This window comes from Calidris pugnax, unplaced genomic scaffold, assembly GCF_001431845.1.
Source record: "Calidris pugnax isolate Ruff unplaced genomic scaffold, ASM143184v1 scaffold167, whole genome shotgun sequence".
NCBI lineage: Eukaryota > Metazoa > Chordata > Aves > Charadriiformes > Scolopacidae > Calidris > Calidris pugnax.
Genome location: NW_015091045.1, coordinates 2,132,520 through 2,153,016, shown reverse-complemented (window position 1 = coordinate 2,153,016; position 20,497 = coordinate 2,132,520). Strand labels below are relative to the sequence as shown.

Here is a 20,497-nt window from a genome sequence, read left to right as displayed (position 1 = left end):
TTTAGGTGGTGGGAGGTGGTGGGGTTTTGTTTGTTTGTTTGTTTGTTTGTTTGTTTTTGTTTTTTGTTTTTTTGGTGGTTGGACTCGATCTCTGAGGTCCCTTCCAACCACTACGATTCTGTGATTCTGTGAAAAGATGGGGTTTTTTCTGGTTTTATGGCAGTGGGAAGGGTGGTCTCCTCCCAGCAGAGCGCGGTGGTGCCACGGTGTGAGGGCTGACCTGGCGGAAGTAGCGGTTGCAGTTGATGTACTCCTTCTCGTGACTGTCCTGCAGCTTGTTGTGCTTGATGTAGAGCCAGAGAGCCTGCATGATGCTGGCACGGGTCTGGGTGTGCACCCCCAGCAGGCGAGCCAGGCGAGGGTCCAGTTTGTACTGGGGGGGCTGTGGGGAGAGGAAGGATGAAGGTGGGGAGGGGGCTTCGACACTTGGAAGGGACATCCTGCCCCACACGGCCCTGGTGTCACACACTTGTGCCACAGCAGGCTCTGTGCTCCTTTCCATCCCCACGGGGGCCTCGTATTAGAGGCCACCTCATATAGATCAGGCACTGGAACAGCCTGCCCAGGGAGGTGGTGGAGTCACCATCCCTGGAGGTATTTAAGAAACATGTAGACATGGCTCTTCAGGGCATGCTCTAGTGCCCAAGGTTATTGGTTTGTGGTGGGGTGTTGTGTGTGGGGTTGTGGGTATGGGGTTTAGTTGGTGGGTGGTGTTTTTGGGTTTGTTTGGGTTTTTTTGTGGGGTTTTTTTGGGTTTTTTTTTTAATTTATGTGGTTGGACTCGATGATCTCGGAGCTCCCTCCCAACCACTAAGATTCTGTGATTCTGTATTAAATCTCTGCCCCCACCAGACCCCCCCCCTCCCCACAGACTAGCCGTGCTGCAGGAAGGGCAGCACCCCGGGGGTCCCCCCCACCTGGTGGTCCAGCATGAGCAGCAGAGTGCACTTCACATTGACATCACCGGGGCGTTTCACCTGGAAGCCATCGGTCTCCTGGGTTGTGGGCAGCCGGTGCCACTGCGAGGGGGCAAGGAAGGGGACACGGGTCAGCTCCAGGAGCACGACAAGCCACCCACCACCAGAGGCTTTGTGTCTGCAGCCAGGGGCAGAGAGAGAGATGGGTGCTGGGGCTCTAGGCTGGGGTCTGGCAGGGGCAAAGAGCCCAGATCCCACCCCTGGGGGCCTGACCCCAGTGGGGTTCATCCTAGAGCCCACCCCGACCAACAGATAGAGCTCAACGAGCTCCAGCCCAGAGGTGGGTGGGGGTTTGGATGGGCTGGGGGGGTTACAGCCCTGAGTGCTTGGATGTTGAGGGCTCCAACAGCTCCTGGAGTCAACATGGGATCATCAATCCTGCCACAGCCAGCGCTGGGCTGGGCATCTGAGCCATTCTTACAAACCACCTCACACGTGAAAGGGGGTTCACCCCCACCACAGTGGGTGCCACCACGGAAATAAGTGTTTCTTGGGGTGAAAAGTGTGATGTGGGTGCAGGGAAAGCCTGCTCCAGGCAGCAGCACCCCAAAAAAGGTCTGACCCCCTCACAGGTGGCGATTTATCTCCCCGAGGACCTTCCAGCCAGGCTATGGGGGCTGGGAGGCAACAGGGGAGACTCTTCTTGGGTGTGTTGGGCCTCGTATTTCCAAATCTTTGGGGCCCAGAGCTGCCTAAGCCGCCTCTCAGAGCAATGTCCTCACTACAGCCCCACACCTCTGGGCTCCAGCTGCCTCCTTGAGGGCACGAGGGGGTTAAAAGCTGAGCAGGGACCAGTTAGGAGCCAGGAGCCTGTCACTCAGGCCACCAGCCAGCACCAGGGAGGAAAATGCAGCTGTAAACTTGAAATCCTGGCAGCGTGGTCCCCGGGGAGGCCTTGGCACCCAAAAAGCACCTTTTTCAGCCCCCCTGGCAGCGGGAGAGGGGCTGGGCTGGGAGCTGAGTGCCCACAGGGCAAGAGGCAGGACACCTGCCGTGGCCCCCCAGGGCTAACAGCTCTCCCCACCCTGCCCAGGACACGGAGCCAGCCCCACAGCCCTCAGAAGAGCCAGGAGAATGATAACCAGCTGGTCCTTACTCAATCTGCCCAGGAACCGCACGCTCGCTCAAACCTCCCGGACCACAGCGATGCTGCAAAGCCAATAAAATTGCCCAAGGGCTTTGAGGGATGGGAAGGAGCAAAGGGGTAAAAAAAACAGTGCTGAGATGGAGGTGTTATTTTAAATTGGTAAGAAATGACCTGGACAGGCTGGAGAGGTGGGCCCAGGTGAACCTCATGAGGTTCAACAAGAGCAAATGCAAGGTTCTGCACCTGGGCTGGAACAATCCTCGCCACTCCAGCTGCCTCCTTGAGGGCACGAGGGGGTTAGAAGCTGAGCAGGCACCAGTTAGGAGCCAGGAGGCTGTCACTCAGGCCACCAGCCAGCACCAGGGAGGAAAATGCAGCTGTAAACTTGAAATCCTGGCAGTGTGGTCCCCGGGGAGGCCTTGGCACCCAAAAGCACCTTCTTCATCCCCCCTGGCAGTGGGAAAGGGGCTGGGCTGGGAGCTGAGTGCCCACAGGGCAAGAGGCAGGACACCTCCCACAGCCCCCCAGGGCTAACAGCTCTCCCCACCCTGCCCAGGACACGGAGCCAGCCCCACAGCCCTCAGAAGAGCCAGGAGAAGGATAACCAGCTGGTCCTTACTCAATCTGCCCAGGAACCGCACGCTCGCTCAAACCTCCCGGACCACAGTGATGCTGCAAAGCCAAGAAAATTGCCCAGGGGCTTTGAGGGATGGGAAGGAGCGAAGGGGTAAAAAAAACAGTGCTGAGAAGGAGGTGTTATTTTAAATTGGTAAGAAATGACCTGGACAGGCTGGAGAGGTGGGCCCAGGTGAACCTCATGAGGTTCAACAAGAGCAAATGCAGGGTTCTGCACCTGGGCCGGAACAATCCTCACCATCAGTACAGACTGGGGGGTGAGGGATTGGAAAGCAGCCCTGAGGAAAGGGACTTGGGGGTGCTGGTGGAGGAGAAGCTGGACATGAGCAGGCAGTGGGCAGCTGCAGCCCAGAAGGCCAATCCCATCCTGGGCTGCATCAAAAGAAGCGTTGCCAGCAGGTCCAGAGAGGGGATTCTGCCACTTGACTCTGCTCTGGTGAGACCTCACCTGGAGTATTGTGTGCAGGTCTGGAGCCCTCAATATAAGAAGGGCATGGACCTGATGGAGAGGGTCCAGAGGAGGGCCACAAGGATGATCAGGGGGATGGAGCACCTCTGCTACGAGGACAGGCTGAGGGAGCTGGGGTTGTTCAGCCTGGAGAAGAGGAGGCTCCGGGGAGACCTAATAGCAGCCTTCCAGTACCTGAGGGGAGCCTACAGGAAGGCTGGGGAGAACCTGTTTAGAAAGGCCTGCAGTGACAGGACGAGGGGCAATGGCTTCAAGCTGGAGGGGAACAGATTTAGACTGGAGATGAGGAGAGGGTTCTTCACTGTGAGGGTGGTGGAGCACTGGAACAGGTTGCCCAGGGAGGTGGTTGAGGCCCCTTCCCTGGAGATATTCAAGGAGAGGCTCGACGAGGCCCTGGGCAACCTGGTCTAGTTGGGGGTGTCCCTGCTGACTGCGGGGAGGTCGGACTAGATGGCCTTTGGAGGTCCCTTCCGGCCTGGGCAATTCTGTGATTCTATGAAATAACCCTGCAGGAGACTGCGTGTCGTATGCAAGGTGACTGCAAGCATTTTCCTTTGGGAAGGCAGCGTGCTGCCCGCTTCCATTTGCTTGCTGTGCCTGGAAAAGCCATTTTTCCTCTTCTTCTCCCTCTCAGGACTTTGCCTGTTTTGAATTATTTTTGGCTCTGAAGCAGAGGTGCTGGCTGCTCAGCTGCTGTCCCAGTTCCCCACTGCTTTTAGCCTCATTGGAACAGCCTGTCCCTAAAAGGGGGACCTCCTGAAAGGAGGGTGTAGCCAGGGGCGTCGGTCTCTTTTCTCAAGTCACAGGCGACAGGACAAGAGGAAATGGCCTCAAGTTACACCAGGGGAGGTTCAGGCTGGATATTAGGAAAAATTTTTTCACTGAAAGGGTTCTCAGCCCTTGGAATGGGCTGCCCAGGGAGGTGGTTGAGGCCCCATCCCTGGAGGTGTCCAAAAGACGGGTTGATGTAGTGCTGGGAGGTCTGGTTTAGTGATGATGCTCCTTGTTTGTTGTGTGGGTGTCTATTTTTGTCAGTCAGGTTGACAGTTGGACAAGATGATCTTTAAGGTCCCTTCCAACCCAGAAGATTCTGTGATTCTGTAAAGTTACCAGAGCAACTCACAAAGCTGTAGGCACCGGCAATGCAAAGAGCGTGGGGGTTCAGATGGTCTTGGTGTTGAGTCAAACCAAAAACAAAATATGCTTTTCCCCCCTCTCCAAACAGTAAGTTATAACCCTCCTGGTCTCACCTCCACCAGATGGTTGTCCGGCCCATACAGCTCTTTGTCCAGCTCAATGACAAGGCTCTTGAAAAAGGAGGAGAACTTCCTCTTCTGCTTGCTCGGCTGCGAAACAAGAGTGGGAGAGGCTTGGCCTGACACCCAAACACCGCCTCCAGCACCCAGAAGGTTGTATCCCACCCCAGCCAAGCTCTCAGCCCCGTGTTCCTCCCGCCACCAGCTCATCCTTACGTCCTCCAGCAGTTTGCCCTCCACACGCAGCTCCCAGGAGGCCACGCGTTCGCCGCCCTCCCCTTCTTCTTTGGCTGGGGTGAAAGTGTTGGAGATGTAAATCCTCAGCTTCCGCTTTTGCTGTGGGACAGGAAAAGAGAGAAGAGGGGGATGCTTGGAGCAAGAGGGTGGTTGGCAGCACCTACAGCAGCACCCAACCTCATATGCCCCCACCCCACTCAGCTGCTTGCCCCCCCGGCCAGCCAGGGCTGCCACGCACCGTCAGCGGTTTCTTGATGGCCTCCTGAATCTCCATCCTCTTCCGAGCGATGGTTTGGTCCAGTTTGCGCTCAAAGGCGAGGAGGTCCATGTAGGCCTGGGATTCTGGGACCAGTTCCCGGATCTGTCAGACAGAAAACAACCAGTTCCTTCCGTGCTGGGATGGGGCTGCACCCCCCACACCAGCTGGGCTGACACGCCAAGGGGTCACCAAGTAACGAGCGCTGGACGGCAGCACTAATTTCTCATTTTAAATGAAGGCTACAGCCTCACAAAGCTCTCCTGAAGTCACAGAGCTGTACTGCAGACCTCCATCTGGAGCCTGTCACCGTGCCCAGCAACCCACCCGGTGTCACAAGCAGGTGATGGACTATTAAAAGGGATCCCCAGGAGAGGCTGAGGGTCATAGAATCATAGAATGGTCTAGGTTGGAAGAGACCCTTGGGATCATCGAGTCCAACCATCTCCCCTACTCTACAAAGTCCTCCCCTACACCATGTCCCTCAGCACTGCATCTAAACGGCCCTTAAACACAGCCAGGGATGGGGACTCCACCCCCTCCCTGGGCAGCCTGTTCCAATGCCCGACCACTCTTTGGGTGAAAAATTCCTTCCTAATGTTCAATCTAAACCTCCCCTGTTGGAGCTTGAAGCCGTTCCCTCTCGTTCTGTCACTAATTACCTGTGAGAAGAGACCAGCACCAACCTCTCTACAGTGTCCTTTCACGTAGTTGTAGAGAGTGATGAGGTCTCCCCTCAGCCTCCTCTTCCTCACACTAAACAATCCCAGCTCCCTCAATTGCTCTTCGTAAGATTTATTCTCCAGGCCCTTCCCCAGCTCCGTTGCCCTCCTCTGCACTCGCTCCAGCACCTCCAGATCTCTCTTGGATTGAGGTGCCCAAAACTGGACACAACACTCGAGGTGTGGCCTCTCCTCTTGGTGTTCTTCACCCCAAGCCACCGCTGCCTCTTGCTTGCCCAAAGTCCCACTTGTCCAATTTCTGTGCACCCCAAACCTCTCCTGCCACCCCAGAGGAAGAGATGGAAAACCAGGGTGGTTTTGGGATGGAGCAGAAGCGCCCAACGGGCAGGAGGCAGCTCAGCAAGTTCCTCCTCCTTGTGGGGACCTCCCCTGGGATGGCAGCAGGGATTCACCACCTCCCTCCAGCAGCTCAGCTCCTTCCCCACACACCGAGGAGGCACTCACCCTCTGTGGCAGGACCTTGTCAGCCATCTTCCTCCTCTTCACCCTGAAAAAAAGCAGAGAAACAGTAAAAAATAATAATATTACACTACAACTCCATCTTTCTTCCTGCCTGGTGGAAGGCTGCTGCATGGCCCACAGGTCTCAGGGGACAACACTGAGCTCTGACTGTATGACAGGAGCCTGGTGGCTCTTTTGGCCCATCTGGGCCACAAACGGGGCCAGGCTCCAGGGAGAGGAGTCACAGTGGCAGTGCCAGCTACGTGCCATGTGGAGGGCTCAGTCCCTGCAAAGTGTCGAGGCTCCTGCTGCAAACAGGTCTGAGGGGAGGAGGTCCCCCTTTGGGGCTGCTCCCTTTGAACTTGCAGAAGAACAAAGAAGGTCTGTAAGAGCTCCAAGAGCACAGGACCATGGCTTGGTGCTGGAAGGCGAATGAGTAAGAGAATATATCCCTGTGGGCAAGCCAAGGTGACTCCAAAGGGGAAGGTGTTGGACGTCTAGAGCCCATCACAGGGGAAGGAAATCCAAGCCCTGGGTTCAGTCTGCATCACTGCTGCCGGTGGCTGAAGGTGCTGCAGGGCAGGAGAAGGTGGTGGTACCAGGCAAAGCTGCAGCTGGAGGTTTGCTCCCATCTGCAGGACAACATTTCCCCTCTGAAAATGGCCATTACATTCTCCCAATGCTACAAATCAAAGCCCAGTTCCAGGAACTCACTTAAAACCAGCTTAAAACACATCAACTTCACTATGGTGGGCCTGAAATCATCGTGGGGAGAGGAAGCAGAGTGGGTTCCACAGCCACAGAAGGGCTGCAGCCTTGCTCAGAGCCATTTTCACAGAATCACAGAATCTTCTAGGTTGGAAGGGACCTTAAAGATCATCTTGTCCAACCGTCAACCTAACTGACAAAAATAGACACCCCCACAACAAACAAGGAGCATCATCACTAAACCAGACCTCCTCCCTGCAAAGTGTCGAGGCTCCTGCTGCAAACAGGTCTGAGGGGAGGAGGTCCCCCTTTGGGGCTGCTCCCTTTGAACTTGCAGAAGAACAAAGAAGGTCTGTACGAGCTCCAAGAGCACAGGACTGTGGCTCGGTGCTGGAAAGCAAATGAGTAAGAGAACATATCCCTGTGGGCAAGCCAAGGTGACTCCAAAGGGGAAGGTGTTGGACATCTAGAGACCATCACCAGGGAAGGAAATCCAAGCCCTGGGTTCAGTCTGCGTCACTGCTGCCGGTGGCTGAAGGTGCTGCAGGGCAGGAGAAGGTGGTGGTACCAGGCAAAGCTGCAGCTGGAGGTTTGCTCCCATCTGCAGGACATTTCCCCTCTGAAAATGGGCATTACATTCTCCCAATGCTACAAACCAAAGCCCAGTTCTGGGAACTCACTTAAAACCAGCTTAAAACACATCAATCTCATCATGGTGGGCCTGAAATCATCGTGGGGAGAGGAAGCAGACTGGGTTCTACAGCCACAGAAGGGCTGCAGCCTTGCTCAGAGCCATTTTCACAGAATCACAGAATCTTCTAGGTTGGAAGGGACCTTAAAGATCATCTTGTCCAACCGTCAACCTAACTGACAAAAATAGACACCCCCACAACAAACAAGGAGCATCATCACTAAACCAGACCTCCCAGCACTACATCAACCCGTCTTTTGAACACCTCCAGGGATGGGGCCTCAACCACCTCCCTGGGCAGCCCATTCCAATGGCTGAGAACCCTTTCAGTGAAAAAATTTTTCCTAATATCCAGCCTGAACCTCCCCTGGTGTAACTTGAGGCCATTTCCTCTCGTCCTGTCGCCTGTGACTTGAGAGAAGAGACCGACCCCCACCTCTCTACACCCTCCTTTCAGGGAGTTGGAGAGAGCAAGAAGGTCTCCCCTCAGCCCCTTCTTCTCCAGGCTGAATAACCCCAGTTCCCTCAGCCTCTCCTTTCCTTTCAAGCTGGTAGCACCCTACCAGACCAGAGGGCCCTGGGCTCTCCTCCCACCCCACACAGCCCCATCAGCCTGAGCCCCCCCCGATGCCCCGCTCAATTCATGCTCAACGCCTGGACACACAGGGGAAGGCTCTCCTCCTGTTCTGCTGCACATGTGAGAGGGGGCAGAGTCCAGCAGACAAAGGGACATCCCTTCCCTTTGGCAGCACATGAAGCAGCAAACGCGGGCGCTCGTGCTGCCATCACAAGGTGTCCAAGGGCTGAAATCACAGATCACAGAATCACAGAATCTTCTAGGTTGGAAGGGACCTTAAAGATCATCTTGTCCAACCGTCAACCTAACTTTGACAAAAATAGACACCCACACAACAAACAAAAAGCAACACCATCACTAAACCATACCTCCCAGCACTACATCAACCCAGCTTTTGAACACCTCCAGGGATGGGGCCTCAACCACCTCCCTGGGCAGCCCATTCCAATGGCTGAGAACCCTTTCAGTGAAAAAATTTTTCCTAATATCCAGCCTGAACCTCCCCTGGTGTAACTTGAGGCCATGAGGAACGCTGGCTGCCCCACAGCAGCTGGGGCAGGAGGACCGGTCAGGAGGGCAGCCCTATAGCTAAGAGCCAGGGGGGGTCACAGCACTTCTTTGAGTCACTACATCAACCCAGCTTTTGAACACCTCCAGGGATGGGGCCTCAACCACCTCCCTGGGCAGCCCATTCCAATGGCTGAGAACCCTTTCGGTGAAAAAATTTTTCCTAATATCCAGCCTGAACCTCCCCTGGTGTAACTTGAGGCCATGAGGAACGCTGGCTGCCCCACAGCAGCTGGGGCAGGAGGACAGGTCAGGAGGGCAGCCCTATAGCTAAGAGCCTGGGGGTCACAGCACTTCTTTGAGCTCTTCTAGCCAGATTAAATACCCCCTGCTCTGTGGGGTTTGGCCACCCCATTCTCAGCTGGTTCCTGATCCCTTGATCCGCAGGCAGCAGGGAACAAGGATGCTCCACCACGGCTTATCCCACACAGCCAGCCCCCGGGAGTGGAGCCATGGTTTTATCTGGCTGCTGACGTCCTCGCTCGGTGACGAGCTGCCCCTCATCCTTAATCCCCAGCCCGCCCTGCAGCACCCAAGGGACACGCAGCCGCTGTGTGCGGGAGCTGCGAGTCCCTGCAGAGGGATCACGGAGCCAACCGGCCCCACCACACGTCCAGGGGCAGGGAACAGGACCCCAGTATCCGTTAAGACCAAGGGATCCTGCCCTGAGAAAGAGCCTGCAGTAATCAAGGAGGAAAACACAAACTGAGTGGAAAACACAAACTGAGCAAGGGGATTAGGAGTGTTGTAAACAAGCGAGGAGCTGCTGGCAGAGCCCTGCAGCTCACCCAGACCAGAGCCAAGAACACTCCTGTCGAGACATCTCCACAACCTGCCCCCCTCGTCCCCCCTTTTCCACCCATGTCTGTGCCCGGCCAGAGCCAGCACCAAGCCCTGAGAGAAGGGGAAAGAAAGACCCCAAGGAGCCAGCCCTGGGGCTTGTGATGAACACAACCACACGCAGCGAGGCTTTTGGGTTACTGGTGTGGAGATCGGAGCGCAGGGAAACTGGGAGCATAGAATCATAGAATGGTCTAGGTTGGAAGAGACCCTTGGGATCATCGAGCCCAACCATCTCCCCTACTCTACAAAGTCCTCCCCTACACCATGTCCCTCAGCACTGCATCTAAATGGCCCTTAAACACAGCCAGGGATGGGGACTCCACCCCCTCCCTGGGCAGCCTGTTCCAATGCCCGACCACTCTTTGGGTGAAAAATTCCTTCCTAATGTTCAATCTAAACCTCCCCTGTTGGAGCTTGAAGCTGTTCCCTCTCGTTCTGTCACTAATTACCTGCCTCCTCATCCTCACAAAACATCCCAGCCCCGAGCTCTGGCAGGTTTCTCTCTGCAGGGGGAGGCTGAGGACAAATTGTGCTGGCTCCCACCCCTGCAGTGGGGCAAGGAGATGCAGGTTTCAACTGGGACCCAGTGGGTCAACCTCCCCCCTGGCCTCCAGCTTGCCATGGGGTGTCCCTCCTGGAGCAGGAGAGTGGCAAACACTTACCCTCTCCTCTGGGTGGCCAGCGGTGGCTGTGCCTGGGGGGTCAGCAGGCGCTTCCTGAAGGGGTCCATCATGGCCTGGGGCAGGCCGGGTCTCATCGGGGCATCTAAATGGCCCTTAAACACAGCCAGGGATGGGGACTCCACCCCCTCCCTGGGCAGCCTGTTCCAATGCCCGACCACTCTTTGGGTGAAAAATTCCTTCCTAATGTTCAATCTAAACCTCCCCTGTTGGAGCTTGAAGCTGTTCCCTCTCGTTCTGTCACTAATTACCTGCCTCCTCATCCTCACAAAACATCCCAGCCCCGAGCTCTGGCAGGTTTCTCTCTGCAGGGGGAGGCTGAGGACAAATTGTGCTGGCTCCCACCCCTGCAGTGGGGCAAGGAGATGCAGGTTTCAACTGGGACCCAGTGGGTCAACCTCCCCCCTGGCCTCCAGCTTGCCATGGGGTGTCCCTCCTGGAGCAGGAGAGTGGCAAACACTTACCCTCTCCTCTGGGTGGCCAGCGGTGGCTGTGCCTGGGGGGTCAGCAGGCGCTTCCTGAAGGGGTCCATCATGGCCTGGGGCAGGCCGGGTCTCATCGGGGAGGCTGCTCCGTAAGGGGGGGCTCCCGGGGGTCCCACCTGCAGCCCTGCCATGGGCATCCGGCCACCGGGCGGCATCCCGGGGCGCTAGCGAGGAAGAGGAGAGAGGAAGAGTGTGCGTTAAACACTGCTCTGTGAGGCGGCCCGACCTTTGCTGGGGACCACCTGGAGCACTGTGTCCAGCTCTGAAGGACATGGAGCTGTTGGAGCGGGGCCAGAGGAGGCCCCGGAGATGCTGGGAGGGCTGGAGCCCCTCTGCTGGGAGGGGGGGCTGAGGGAGTTGGGGGGTTCAGCCTGGAGAAAGAAGAGAAGGCTCCAGGGAGACCTTGGAGCCCCTTCCAGTCCCTCAAGGAGCTCCAGGAGAGATGGGGAGGGACTCTGGATCAGGGAGGGGAGTCCTAGGAGGAGGGGGAAGGGTTTTAAACTGAAAGGGTAAGTTTAGATGAGACATTAAGAAGCAGCACCACAATGAGGGTGGTGAGACACTGGCCCAGGTTGCCCAGAGAAGTGGTGGAGGCCCCATCCCTGGAGATATTCAAGGAGAGGCTCGACAAGGCCCTGGGCAACCTGGTCTGGTTGGGGGTGTCCCTGCTGACTGCGGGGAGGTTGGACTAGATGACCTTTGGAGGTCCCTTCCAGCCTGGGCAATTCTATGATTAGGGGATGGTTTTTGGGGTAATTAGTACCCAAATGAGGGCTGAAGGCTGGGAACCAACTGTCTTCTCCCTGCCCAGGTGATGCAGAAGGACAGTGAGAAGAACATGTCCATCAAGAAGCTGTGGAAGTAACGGTGAGGCTGGGGCTGTGTTGTCTCTCCTAGGAGGAGGGGGAAGGGTTTTAAACTGAAAGGGTAAGTTTAGATGAGACATTAAGAAGCAGCACCGGATGAGGGAGGGGAGCCCTAGGAGGAGGGGGAAGGGTTTTAAACTGAAAGGTTAAGTTTAGATGAGACATTAAGAAGCAGCTCTTCACAACGAGGGTGGTGAGACCCTGGCCCAGGTTGCCCAGAGAAGTGGTGGAGGCCCCATCCCTGAAGACACTCAAGGTCAGGCTTGATGAGGCTCTGAGCTGGTTGGGGGTGTCCCTGCTGACTGCGGGGAGGTTGGACTAGATGACCTTTGGAGGTCCCTTCCAGCCTGGGCAATTCTATGATTAGGGGATGGTTTTTGGGGTAATTAGTACCCAAATGAGGGCTGAAGGCTGGGAACCAACTGTCTTCTCCCTGCCCAGGTGATGCAGAAGGACAGTGAGAAGAACATGTCCATCAAGAAGCTGTGGAAGTAACGGTGAGGCTGGGGCTGTGTTGTCTCTCTAATAAAGTGCTGCTATGGCCACGTCTGGACACTGGCCCAGGTTGCCCAGAGAAGTGGTGGAGGCCCCATCCCTGGAGACGTTCAAGGTCAGGCTTGACGAGGCTCTGAGCAATCTGATTTAGTTAAAGACGTCCCTGCTTACTGCAGGGGGGTGGAGTAGGTGACCTTTAAAGGTCCCTTCCAACCCCACACATCCTATGATTCTGTGACCAGCAGGTGCCACCCACCCTCTCGCTTCTTCCTCGGGAGAGATTCCCAAGGCCAGACCCTGCCCCGAGGTGTCGGAGAGGGACAGGGCAGGGAGGAGGGAAGGACACCAGGAGCTGCAGCCTTCCTTGCTGCGGGAAGGGCGATGGGAAAGCAGGAATGGGACGAGCAGAAGCCACTGACCACAGGGGAAGCCCAGGCTGCCAGCCGGCACCGAGCCAAAGCCACGTGTGGCCCCGAGCCACCGCCGTGCACTGGGAGACATTGGACCTGGAGCATCACAAGGGTCACTGCCTCCAAAGCCATCACCCTGGGGACACCGGGGACCGCAGGGTGGGTTGTGCTGTGGATTCCTCTCCGGAAAGTGCTGGTGCTGGCACACGCAATGCCTGGGAGCAGGCAATCCCAGTTCCTAACAGCACTGGTCACAAGGCTGGGAGGAAGGAAGCCAAGCTCTGGAGCGCAGGGGATGGAGGCAAGAGCTCACTCCCTGCCAGCACACCAGCCCCCATCCTTCCCCTTCCAGGGACCCAGAAAGGTCAGTTAGAAGCCAGGGCACAATACCTGCAAGGGGTCCCGACCCACAGCAGCGCTCGCAGCCACTCCCCATCCCCTAGAATCATACAATCATTGAGGTTGGAAGAGACCCTTGGGATCATCGAGTCCAACCATCTCCCCTACTCTACAAAGTCCTCCCCTACACCATGTCCCTCAGCACTGCATCTAAACGGCCCTTAAACACAGCCAGGGATGGGGACTCCACCCCCTCCCTGGGCAGCCTGTTCCAATGCCCGACCACTCTTTCCGTGAAAAATTCCTTCCTAATGTTCAATCTAAACCCACCCTGTTGGAGCTTGAAGCCGTTCCCTCTCGTTCTATTGTTAATTACCTGTGAGAAGAGACCAGCACCAACCTCTCTACAGTGTCCTTTCAAGTAGTTGTAGAGAGTGATGAGGTCTCCCCTCAGCCTCCTCTTCCTCATACTAAACAGTATGGACAGTATGGACAGTAAACATACTAAACCCCTGGAGCAGAGCAGCTCGGCAAACCTGGCTCGTAGGTGCCACCAGGTCTGCACCTCATATAGCCCCCCTGGGATGCCCCACAACCAGTCCCAACACCCCACTGTGACCCACCGGCCGCCCCTACACGCTCCAGCCTGTTTCACGGGCGGTCGGAGCCAAGAGCCGCCCAGGAGCCTTTGATCCTCCAGCTCTCCACTGCCAAGAAGCCAGGCTGGGAGAGCCACCAAGCCAGCAGAGCAGCATTTCTCCCCTGCCGCAGGCTCCTGGACGTGCCAGGACATCCCCCACGGCTCCCCTCCCTGAGAACGGAGCCGCGGCACACAGCCCTGCTGCGGAAGAGAGCTAACGAAGCTGCCTCGTTATGTGCATACAGGCATTAATTTCAGCATGAAGCCCGGGGGCAGGAGACCACCGCTGCAGCCTGCTTGTTCTCCACAGCTTTTACGGGCAGGCTCAGAGCTGGGGCAGGGGGGGTTGGTTTGACGGTGGCTGGAGCCAAAACACTCCCACCTCCTCCCCGAAAAGCTGGTAAACACAAAAAACAAGAGCTCAAGTTGCTCCTGCTCCGGAGCCCGAGGCCACGGGTGTCTCTGCAAGTGGGAGATGCTGCAAATATCCCCAGCGCTGCGTGGAGAAGCGTATTGCAGCTTCTCCATGGAAGCTCCAGTGGAGCAGCAGCGGCCACAGGACTTGTGCCACACGTGTAAGTTCAAAAACACACGCACGAAGCACAGACAGAGCCCATAACCCAACCCAATGCTGCCTCCACCTTTGCCGAGCCCTCCTTCGAAGCAGCACTTCCAGAGCCTGGGCTCTCGAACCTGCCCCTTGCTACAAGGCAGGAACTATTTCTGCCTCCTAATGGCCCCCAGATGTTCCTCTCCCTTTGATCCCACAGCTCCTCGCGACAAGCAGGGCTGCACCGGCGTCGCCAAGAGCCGGCCGTGGCCAGCAGCACCTCCTCCATTGCCAAAAATCACTAGGCAAGAACCCTTTCTCTGGGTTTATCAACAAATCCTCCGGGGCAGGGCCAGGGGGAGACGTAGCACCGAGATCCACACCTTTTACAAAATTAAAAACCACAGGCAGTGGGTAAGTAGTGTTTGCCAGTGCAGTGTGGCTACAAGAGGACCACGGTCTCGTAGCCGTGCTGACTCACCTACGAGGGCTTCTGGAGAACAGATAAGCTATTAGAAAAGGTTGTGAAACTTTTAATGAGGAATCTGAAAGCCCCAGAAAAAGCTGCATCGCGCCAAAGCTGCACACAGTCCCCTGCAGCTCCCTGCAGCCACCAGGAGCACGGAGAAGACACACAGCTTTCAAGGAAACCCTCGCCCTTGGGTGTCGCTCAAGCCCATGGAGGAGACTGTGGCCACCAGTCTGTGGTCAGGCAGGTTCTCTATGTGAAAACACAGCTCCTTCCCAAAGCACCAGACAGAGGAACATTCAACAGCTTGCTTGGGTTAAGAGGTGACGTGGCCATGACCAGCTCCTATCCTTCGGCCAGGGCAGTTCTCCCCACCACCATGCCCCAAGGTCTCTCAAATTTCCTTCTGCCACCCCATGGGTCACATTTCTGATCTGTCCCTGAAATGAGAGATTTGGAGGCTGGCTGAAGCTGGCTGAGAGTTTTTGACAACTCCTCATAAGCAAGAGCACCTTGTAGAAGGTCTCCCATGTGTCCATCTGTTGTTTGGAGGGCGAGAGGCTGCGCAGTTGCGAGTAGAGGAGACAATTCCATTGGCAGAGAGAGGTTCAGCACAAGGATGAACAGATCCATCATACTTAAGACCCTAATCTCACCTCCCTCCACAAACATCTGAGAGCCATCAGCCATAGTTAAGCTGCTGGGGGAGCGAGCGAGCTCCAACCCACCAGGGACCTGTATGGAACAACCTGCCAAAAAAAAAAAAAAAAAAAAAAGGCCAGGCAGAATCCTCCACAGGGATGGGTTTTTCTCCCCCCTCAGTTTACTCTCAAGATTTGCAAATTGCTAATGGAGAAGACTCTTGGCAAGGCAGGGCCACAGTCTCTGCCGTGTGTTCAACCAGTGCCTGCATCCCTGTCCGGGGGAGCCTGAGCTCCCTGCAGGCCATGGGCTTCTAAGAATCAACTCATGCAAACCCAGCACAGCCTTAAATCTCCAGCTGAGCCACAAAACTGCCATTCAGCCCCCACAGGATGAAACCTGCCTCCAGTCCCCTTCGGAAGCCCTGGAAATTAGCATGATGCAAGGGGGCTTAGATTAGGGAAATGTTATTAGACCGGCTCAAAGCAAGGAGAGCTCCTTCCTGGCTGCAAACACCCCTCCCCTTCCACCATCCTCTCCAGGTTCTGCCTTCTCCTCCCATCCCTGCCCCACCGTCCCTGCCAGTGGGGCGGACAAAGGGCAAACCTCACAAGCTCAGGCTCCGAGGAACGAGCTGGACCTCGTCCAGCCTTCCCCGCGGAGAGCGAGCGGGGCCGTTTGGAAACAGGACAGAAAACAGCTTGTTTCTGTTCCCTGCCAAAGGCGAAGGAACGAACGGGGCTGGCTGCGGTTTAGTGGTTCATCCCAGGTCAACACAGAGGCCGCTGGCGTTTGGGGAGCTCTGTTGAGAGTCAACTTCAGTTGGATCCAACGGGAGGCTGGAAGGCTTCCTGATGGATGTTCCTTGGCATGACAGGAGCCTCCCCGCCTGCCGAAGGCCCCTTCTTGAGGAAGGGCAGGCCAGAAATCGGAGGCTGGTAGCAGAAAGGAGAAAGGAGGGGAGCAATAAATCACAGGATGGATCTGCAAGAAGCAGCGAAGCTGAAGAGCGAGCTTGAAGAAAAGCAGCATTTCAGCTTGAAAGCCTTTCTTCATCTTCCTTCTGGGACCACAGCTCTTTTCCTGCAGCTCCCACCGAGGAGGAAAAGGCTCTTCCCGACACACGTTCCATTTTGCTGCCTCCCAAAAGGCACGATCCAACTCTGTACACGCTGAGAGGGAGCGAGAGCCCACATGCATCCTCGCCCCGAGGCTTTGGGAGCAAAGCCCTGGAGAGACGCCAGGCGACGACGGCTCTTCCTGCAAATCCCTCCCCACACAGCAGCACTTCCCATTAGGACAAATGCAAAAGCAAAGCCTGTTCCAAAGGGATTTGTGCCCCGCGCCGGGCTGGCCTCAAGGAGAGCTTGGCTGCTTAAACCCAGCCTTTAACCCGGGGCTTTGGATGGATCGGGAGCAACAGAGCGCCCTCCTGCACACCCCAAAAGTGCACTTTCCCCCTCTTTTTTCAGTCTTATCTGTGAGCAAATCCCTCTTGGATGGGTGCCACGAAGAGCCTGTGTTTGTGCTGGTGGAGATCTCCGTCCCGGAGCTGGTGGTGTTATCGAGATGCCATCACATGCTGCAAACTTTCAGGCAGCACCGTGCTCCCTGCAAGCCCCCAAACTGCCCCAAGGCAGCTCGTCTCCCTGGGAAGACTTGCAGGATTTTGGTACAGGAGGAGCTGCAGGAGTCGGGTCGCTTCTCTGCTAAAAATCGTAGATGAGGAAGTAGCAAATTAAAGGGAGAAGAGCAAAGCAACGGGCAAAGAGACGGAGCAGATTTCGGGCACGTGCTGGCAACTTTTCAAGCACCAGCAGAGACGTCTGTCTGGGGCCAGACAAACCTGCCCGTCTGCTGCCTGGCATCTGAAGCTGCAGATGTTACAGGTCAGAGAAAAGGAAAGGTCGTGGGGATTCAAATCATAACAGGAGCATTAACACAAGCAGGAACAAGGAACAGGGGTGTTGGGTTCCCGCCTGAAACTCCGTCAGCTGCTAACACAACGTGGAGACACACGGGGAGAGCAGGGAGAGGTGCCTGGCATGAAACACTGATGCTAAATTGCCCAAGAGATTGCTCAGAGCTCCACAGAAGGTCCTGTAAAAGAAGAGTGAGTGCCTTCAAGAGCAAGCTCTGGAGACATTGTCCCCCTAGAACCCCACTGTCACGCTTCCCCAGGAGAAAACAAAGGGTGCTGTGGTCTCCGTTGTTGCCTTCCTCCCTCTTGCTCCAAGAGGACAGTGCTCATCTGCTTTGTATCATCACTTCCATTAACTCGAGGCTCAGTCTATGATGAAACCTGCCTTGGAAACCATCTCCCTTGGGAAGGGTGGGGTCCCCCAGCCCAAGCAGCATTGCAGCTTTCTGTGCAGCTTTCCGTGCAGTTCCAGCACTGGCCGTTCTCTCCAGGACCCCTTTGAGCCAAACCCGATGAGCCAATAAGCAGGAAAAACATTTTCCTCCGCTCCCAAGAGGATGGGGTGGATCTCTCTCACACTGTACTACACCCTCTGCGACATGTCTGGGCCACCCCATCTTTCACCTGGCTCCTTACCAGCAACCTGCACTTCTCCAGCTCCTCCATCCCGGCTGCCTGTGCTTTGTTTCTCCACAAAGCACAACTTTTATAGAAACACAGAACGGTTTGGGTTGGAAGGGAACTTAAAGATCATCTCACTCCACCCCCCTGCCCTGGGCAGGGACACCTCCCACCACACCAGGTTGCTCCAAGCCCCCTCCAACCTGCCCTTCAACCCCTCCAGGGATGGGGCAGCCACAGCTGCTCTGGCCAACCTGGGCCAGGCTCTCACCACCCTCACACCAAACAAGTTCTTCCCCACAGCTCAGCTCCATCTCCCCTCTTGCAGGGTCAAACCCTTCCCCCTCATCCTGTCACTACATGACCTTGTAAAAAGTCCCTCCTCAGCTTTCTTGTTGGGCCTCTCCAGATACTGGAAGGGGCTACAAGGTCCCGATGTGGGGCCACTATAAGGTCTCCCCAGACTTTGCTTTCCTTTGGACAGGATGACCGAGCTGTCAGGGTTAGGAGCTGCTTGGACTGCTGCAGCCCTCCTGTCCCATGGAAGTCAGGCTCCTCATCAGCAAGTGCTAACGAAACCCCTTTTATCACCTCAGGAACGCTGCTTTTTGCCACCTCTGTGCATCAAGACAGAGTAAGTTGGAGGCCAGAAGGCTGCTCCATCCCCACTAAATGGCACCAAGCTCGCTCCCCGCCACAGTGTCAACCTGATAACTTGGGAAAAACCTCTCCTAAGCCTGAAACCAGCACCTGAACAAACAGAAGAAAGGCTCCCTCTCACTGAATTTACACCAGCTGGCACAACCTGGATGCTGGGGGCTGGGACTCGGCCTTGGCAGCCCCGCTGCCACCAGCAAAGGGACAGGGACCGGGACCAGACCTGCTGCCAAGCAGCCTGATGGAGCTTAGCTGATCATCCTCCTCCTCCTCCTGCTGGAAAAAACTCTTTCCTGCCTGCTCTGGGCACGGCACCAGCACCCGGCTTCTCTGGAAACATCAGCTCCGGAAAGGGTCCCAAAAAGGAACTCCCCAAAGAAGTCGTCCTCCTGAATTCCCTGCTTGAGCCGCCAGTAAATAACCTGCAGGCATGCGAGGATGTCAAAAGGACGAGCATATGTTTAATAATCCAGTGATTAAAGAGCCCCTAAGCACTCGCTGGCGTGGATGAGGCCTGTTGTGTCTCCCAGTGCCCAAATAATGAAGTTCTTCATTAAGCCGGCGCATAACGAAGCAGAGAAGTCCTCCGGGGATGGCAAGGATGGCCACTGGGAGAGGGGAGGGGTTGTTTTCCCCAGCCTGGGAATTGCAAAACAAAGGACAGACCTTCCGGATGGCACCAGCTCTCCCCTCCCAGGCGCAGGCAAGCCCTGCCAGCAAGCTGCTAGCCAGATGCAGCTCCCGGCCAGACGTGAGCCACGGTGCTTGCCACCAGCCCTGGGGGCTCAACCGACCCCACCGACCCAGCCAGACCCGGTGCCAGACACCACGGTGATGTACACTCGGCGTGCATCACCCTGTGCCCCCAACACCTGCTGCCATCACAGCATTACGGCCAGCAACGGAGCAGAGGGGGGGGTGAAAAACAAGCATATGTCAGCTTGTTTACCCACAGCCGTAAGCGGCTCCCGGTTGCTCCCATCAGGCTCCAGCTTCCCAACTGGATTTTGCAACCTGCCCCACAGAAGGTCAGTGTCTGCCCGGCCCGTCGGCCTCCAAGTCCAGTTACCTTCGATTCACCCTCAGACCAGCCTTGGCTGTGCCCATCTCAGTTTTCAACGCCGGGTTTTGCGGCGTTTTTAAGGCTACGGCGGGCAGTTGTTTCCTCATCTTGTATTAATGAGGCTTCCGAGCCGGGAATTCCCTGGGCTTGATTTCTTTCTCAAGTTTTAATTCATGCAAATTAAGGTGGCAGCTCTGGAGGAGGCGATCAGCGGGCAGCTGAGAACGTGTTGCACAACCCCGGGCTCCTCCATTTCCAGCCTGCCCGGAAAACTGGTGTTTTACCCCAGAAACCTAATAACCAAAATAACCACCCGGTGCGTAAGAGCGAACCGACAGGCAGGTGGGAGGTGAAAACTTTAGTGTAGAGCAGAATGTACTTCTTATAAGAGATGTTCAAGCTGGAAAATGAGTGGTTTCTCTCACTTTTTGAGGATAGACAGACTTTTCCCCAATATTAGAGTGTCTGCTCGCCTTGCCCACCCCCTCACCATCTCCCCGGGCTGAAGACACGGACCCTCAATGCCGCAGGGTCCCCTCTGCCTTCGCCGGAGCCGGTGATCACCGGGTTTCCAGGCTGCTCGGTGCAACGGGAAATGGCTGCGGGGCCGGAGCTGGGTCTGCGGCCTCAGGCTTCCTCCGCTCCCGTCCCGGCGGGGCCTCACCGGGTAACGGGGCCGGGCTGGCTGCGGCGGGGGGGGCCGCTGCCCTAACTTTTACCGGGGTTGAGGAGAGGGGGAAGGGAGAGCAGGGAAAGCCGTGGAGGTACCCTAACTAAAAAAGGCATGAAAAGCACCTCATCGGGGATTTAAGGCCCAGGCTCCCGGCTGAGGGGAACCCAGGGGCGGCTCCGGGGCCTGGGGGAGGCCCGGCCGCCGCTGCCCCAAGGCCCTGAGGCGCGGGGAAGGCCCCAACGCCTGGCCCAGCGCTCGCCACCCCCGGGGGGGCCCCGAGGGGACCCCCACCACCCCCTTTTCCCCTCACACCCTCCTTTTACACCGACCCCCCCACATCCCATCCCATCCCCGCCTCACCTGGTACTGCGCGGCGGCCGGGCCCATGGGGCGGTAGCCTGGGGCGGCTGCGGCGGCGGCTGCTGCGGCGGCGGGAGCCGGGTTGGGCCCCCTCAGGATGGCGGGGCCGGGCCCCGGGGGTGGTGGGGCGGCGCTGGG

The 20,497-nt window shown here is 56.7% G+C and overlaps 1 protein-coding gene across 3 annotated transcripts in view; it reads right to left on the bottom strand.

Annotated features, from left to right (window-relative positions):
- Nucleotides 1-20,480, bottom strand: part of SMARCD2 (SWI/SNF related, matrix associated, actin dependent regulator of chromatin, subfamily d, member 2) — a 22,941-nt gene extending 2,461 nt beyond the window's left edge. The window contains exons 1-9 of one of the 3 annotated variants that reach the window (XM_014956483.1): nucleotides 20,360-20,480; nucleotides 10,687-10,817; nucleotides 10,151-10,204; nucleotides 6,106-6,148; nucleotides 4,901-5,023; nucleotides 4,642-4,761; nucleotides 4,420-4,515; nucleotides 918-1,019; nucleotides 221-382 (exon numbers count right to left, since the gene is read on the bottom strand). In XM_014956483.1, the coding sequence (XP_014811969.1) occupies nucleotides 221-382; nucleotides 918-1,019; nucleotides 4,420-4,515; nucleotides 4,642-4,761; nucleotides 4,901-5,023; nucleotides 6,106-6,148; nucleotides 10,151-10,204; nucleotides 10,687-10,817; nucleotides 20,360-20,386 (858 nt within the window). In that variant the 5' untranslated portion in view covers nucleotides 20,387-20,480. Of the gene's footprint in view, nucleotides 1-220; nucleotides 383-917; nucleotides 1,020-4,419; nucleotides 4,516-4,641; nucleotides 4,762-4,900; nucleotides 5,024-6,105; nucleotides 6,149-10,150; nucleotides 10,205-10,632; nucleotides 10,818-20,359 lie in introns of all 3 variants that reach the window. The other 2 variants (XM_014956485.1, XM_014956484.1) reach the window with 2 other exon arrangements.
- Nucleotides 20,481-20,497: the final 17 nt, after the last annotated feature.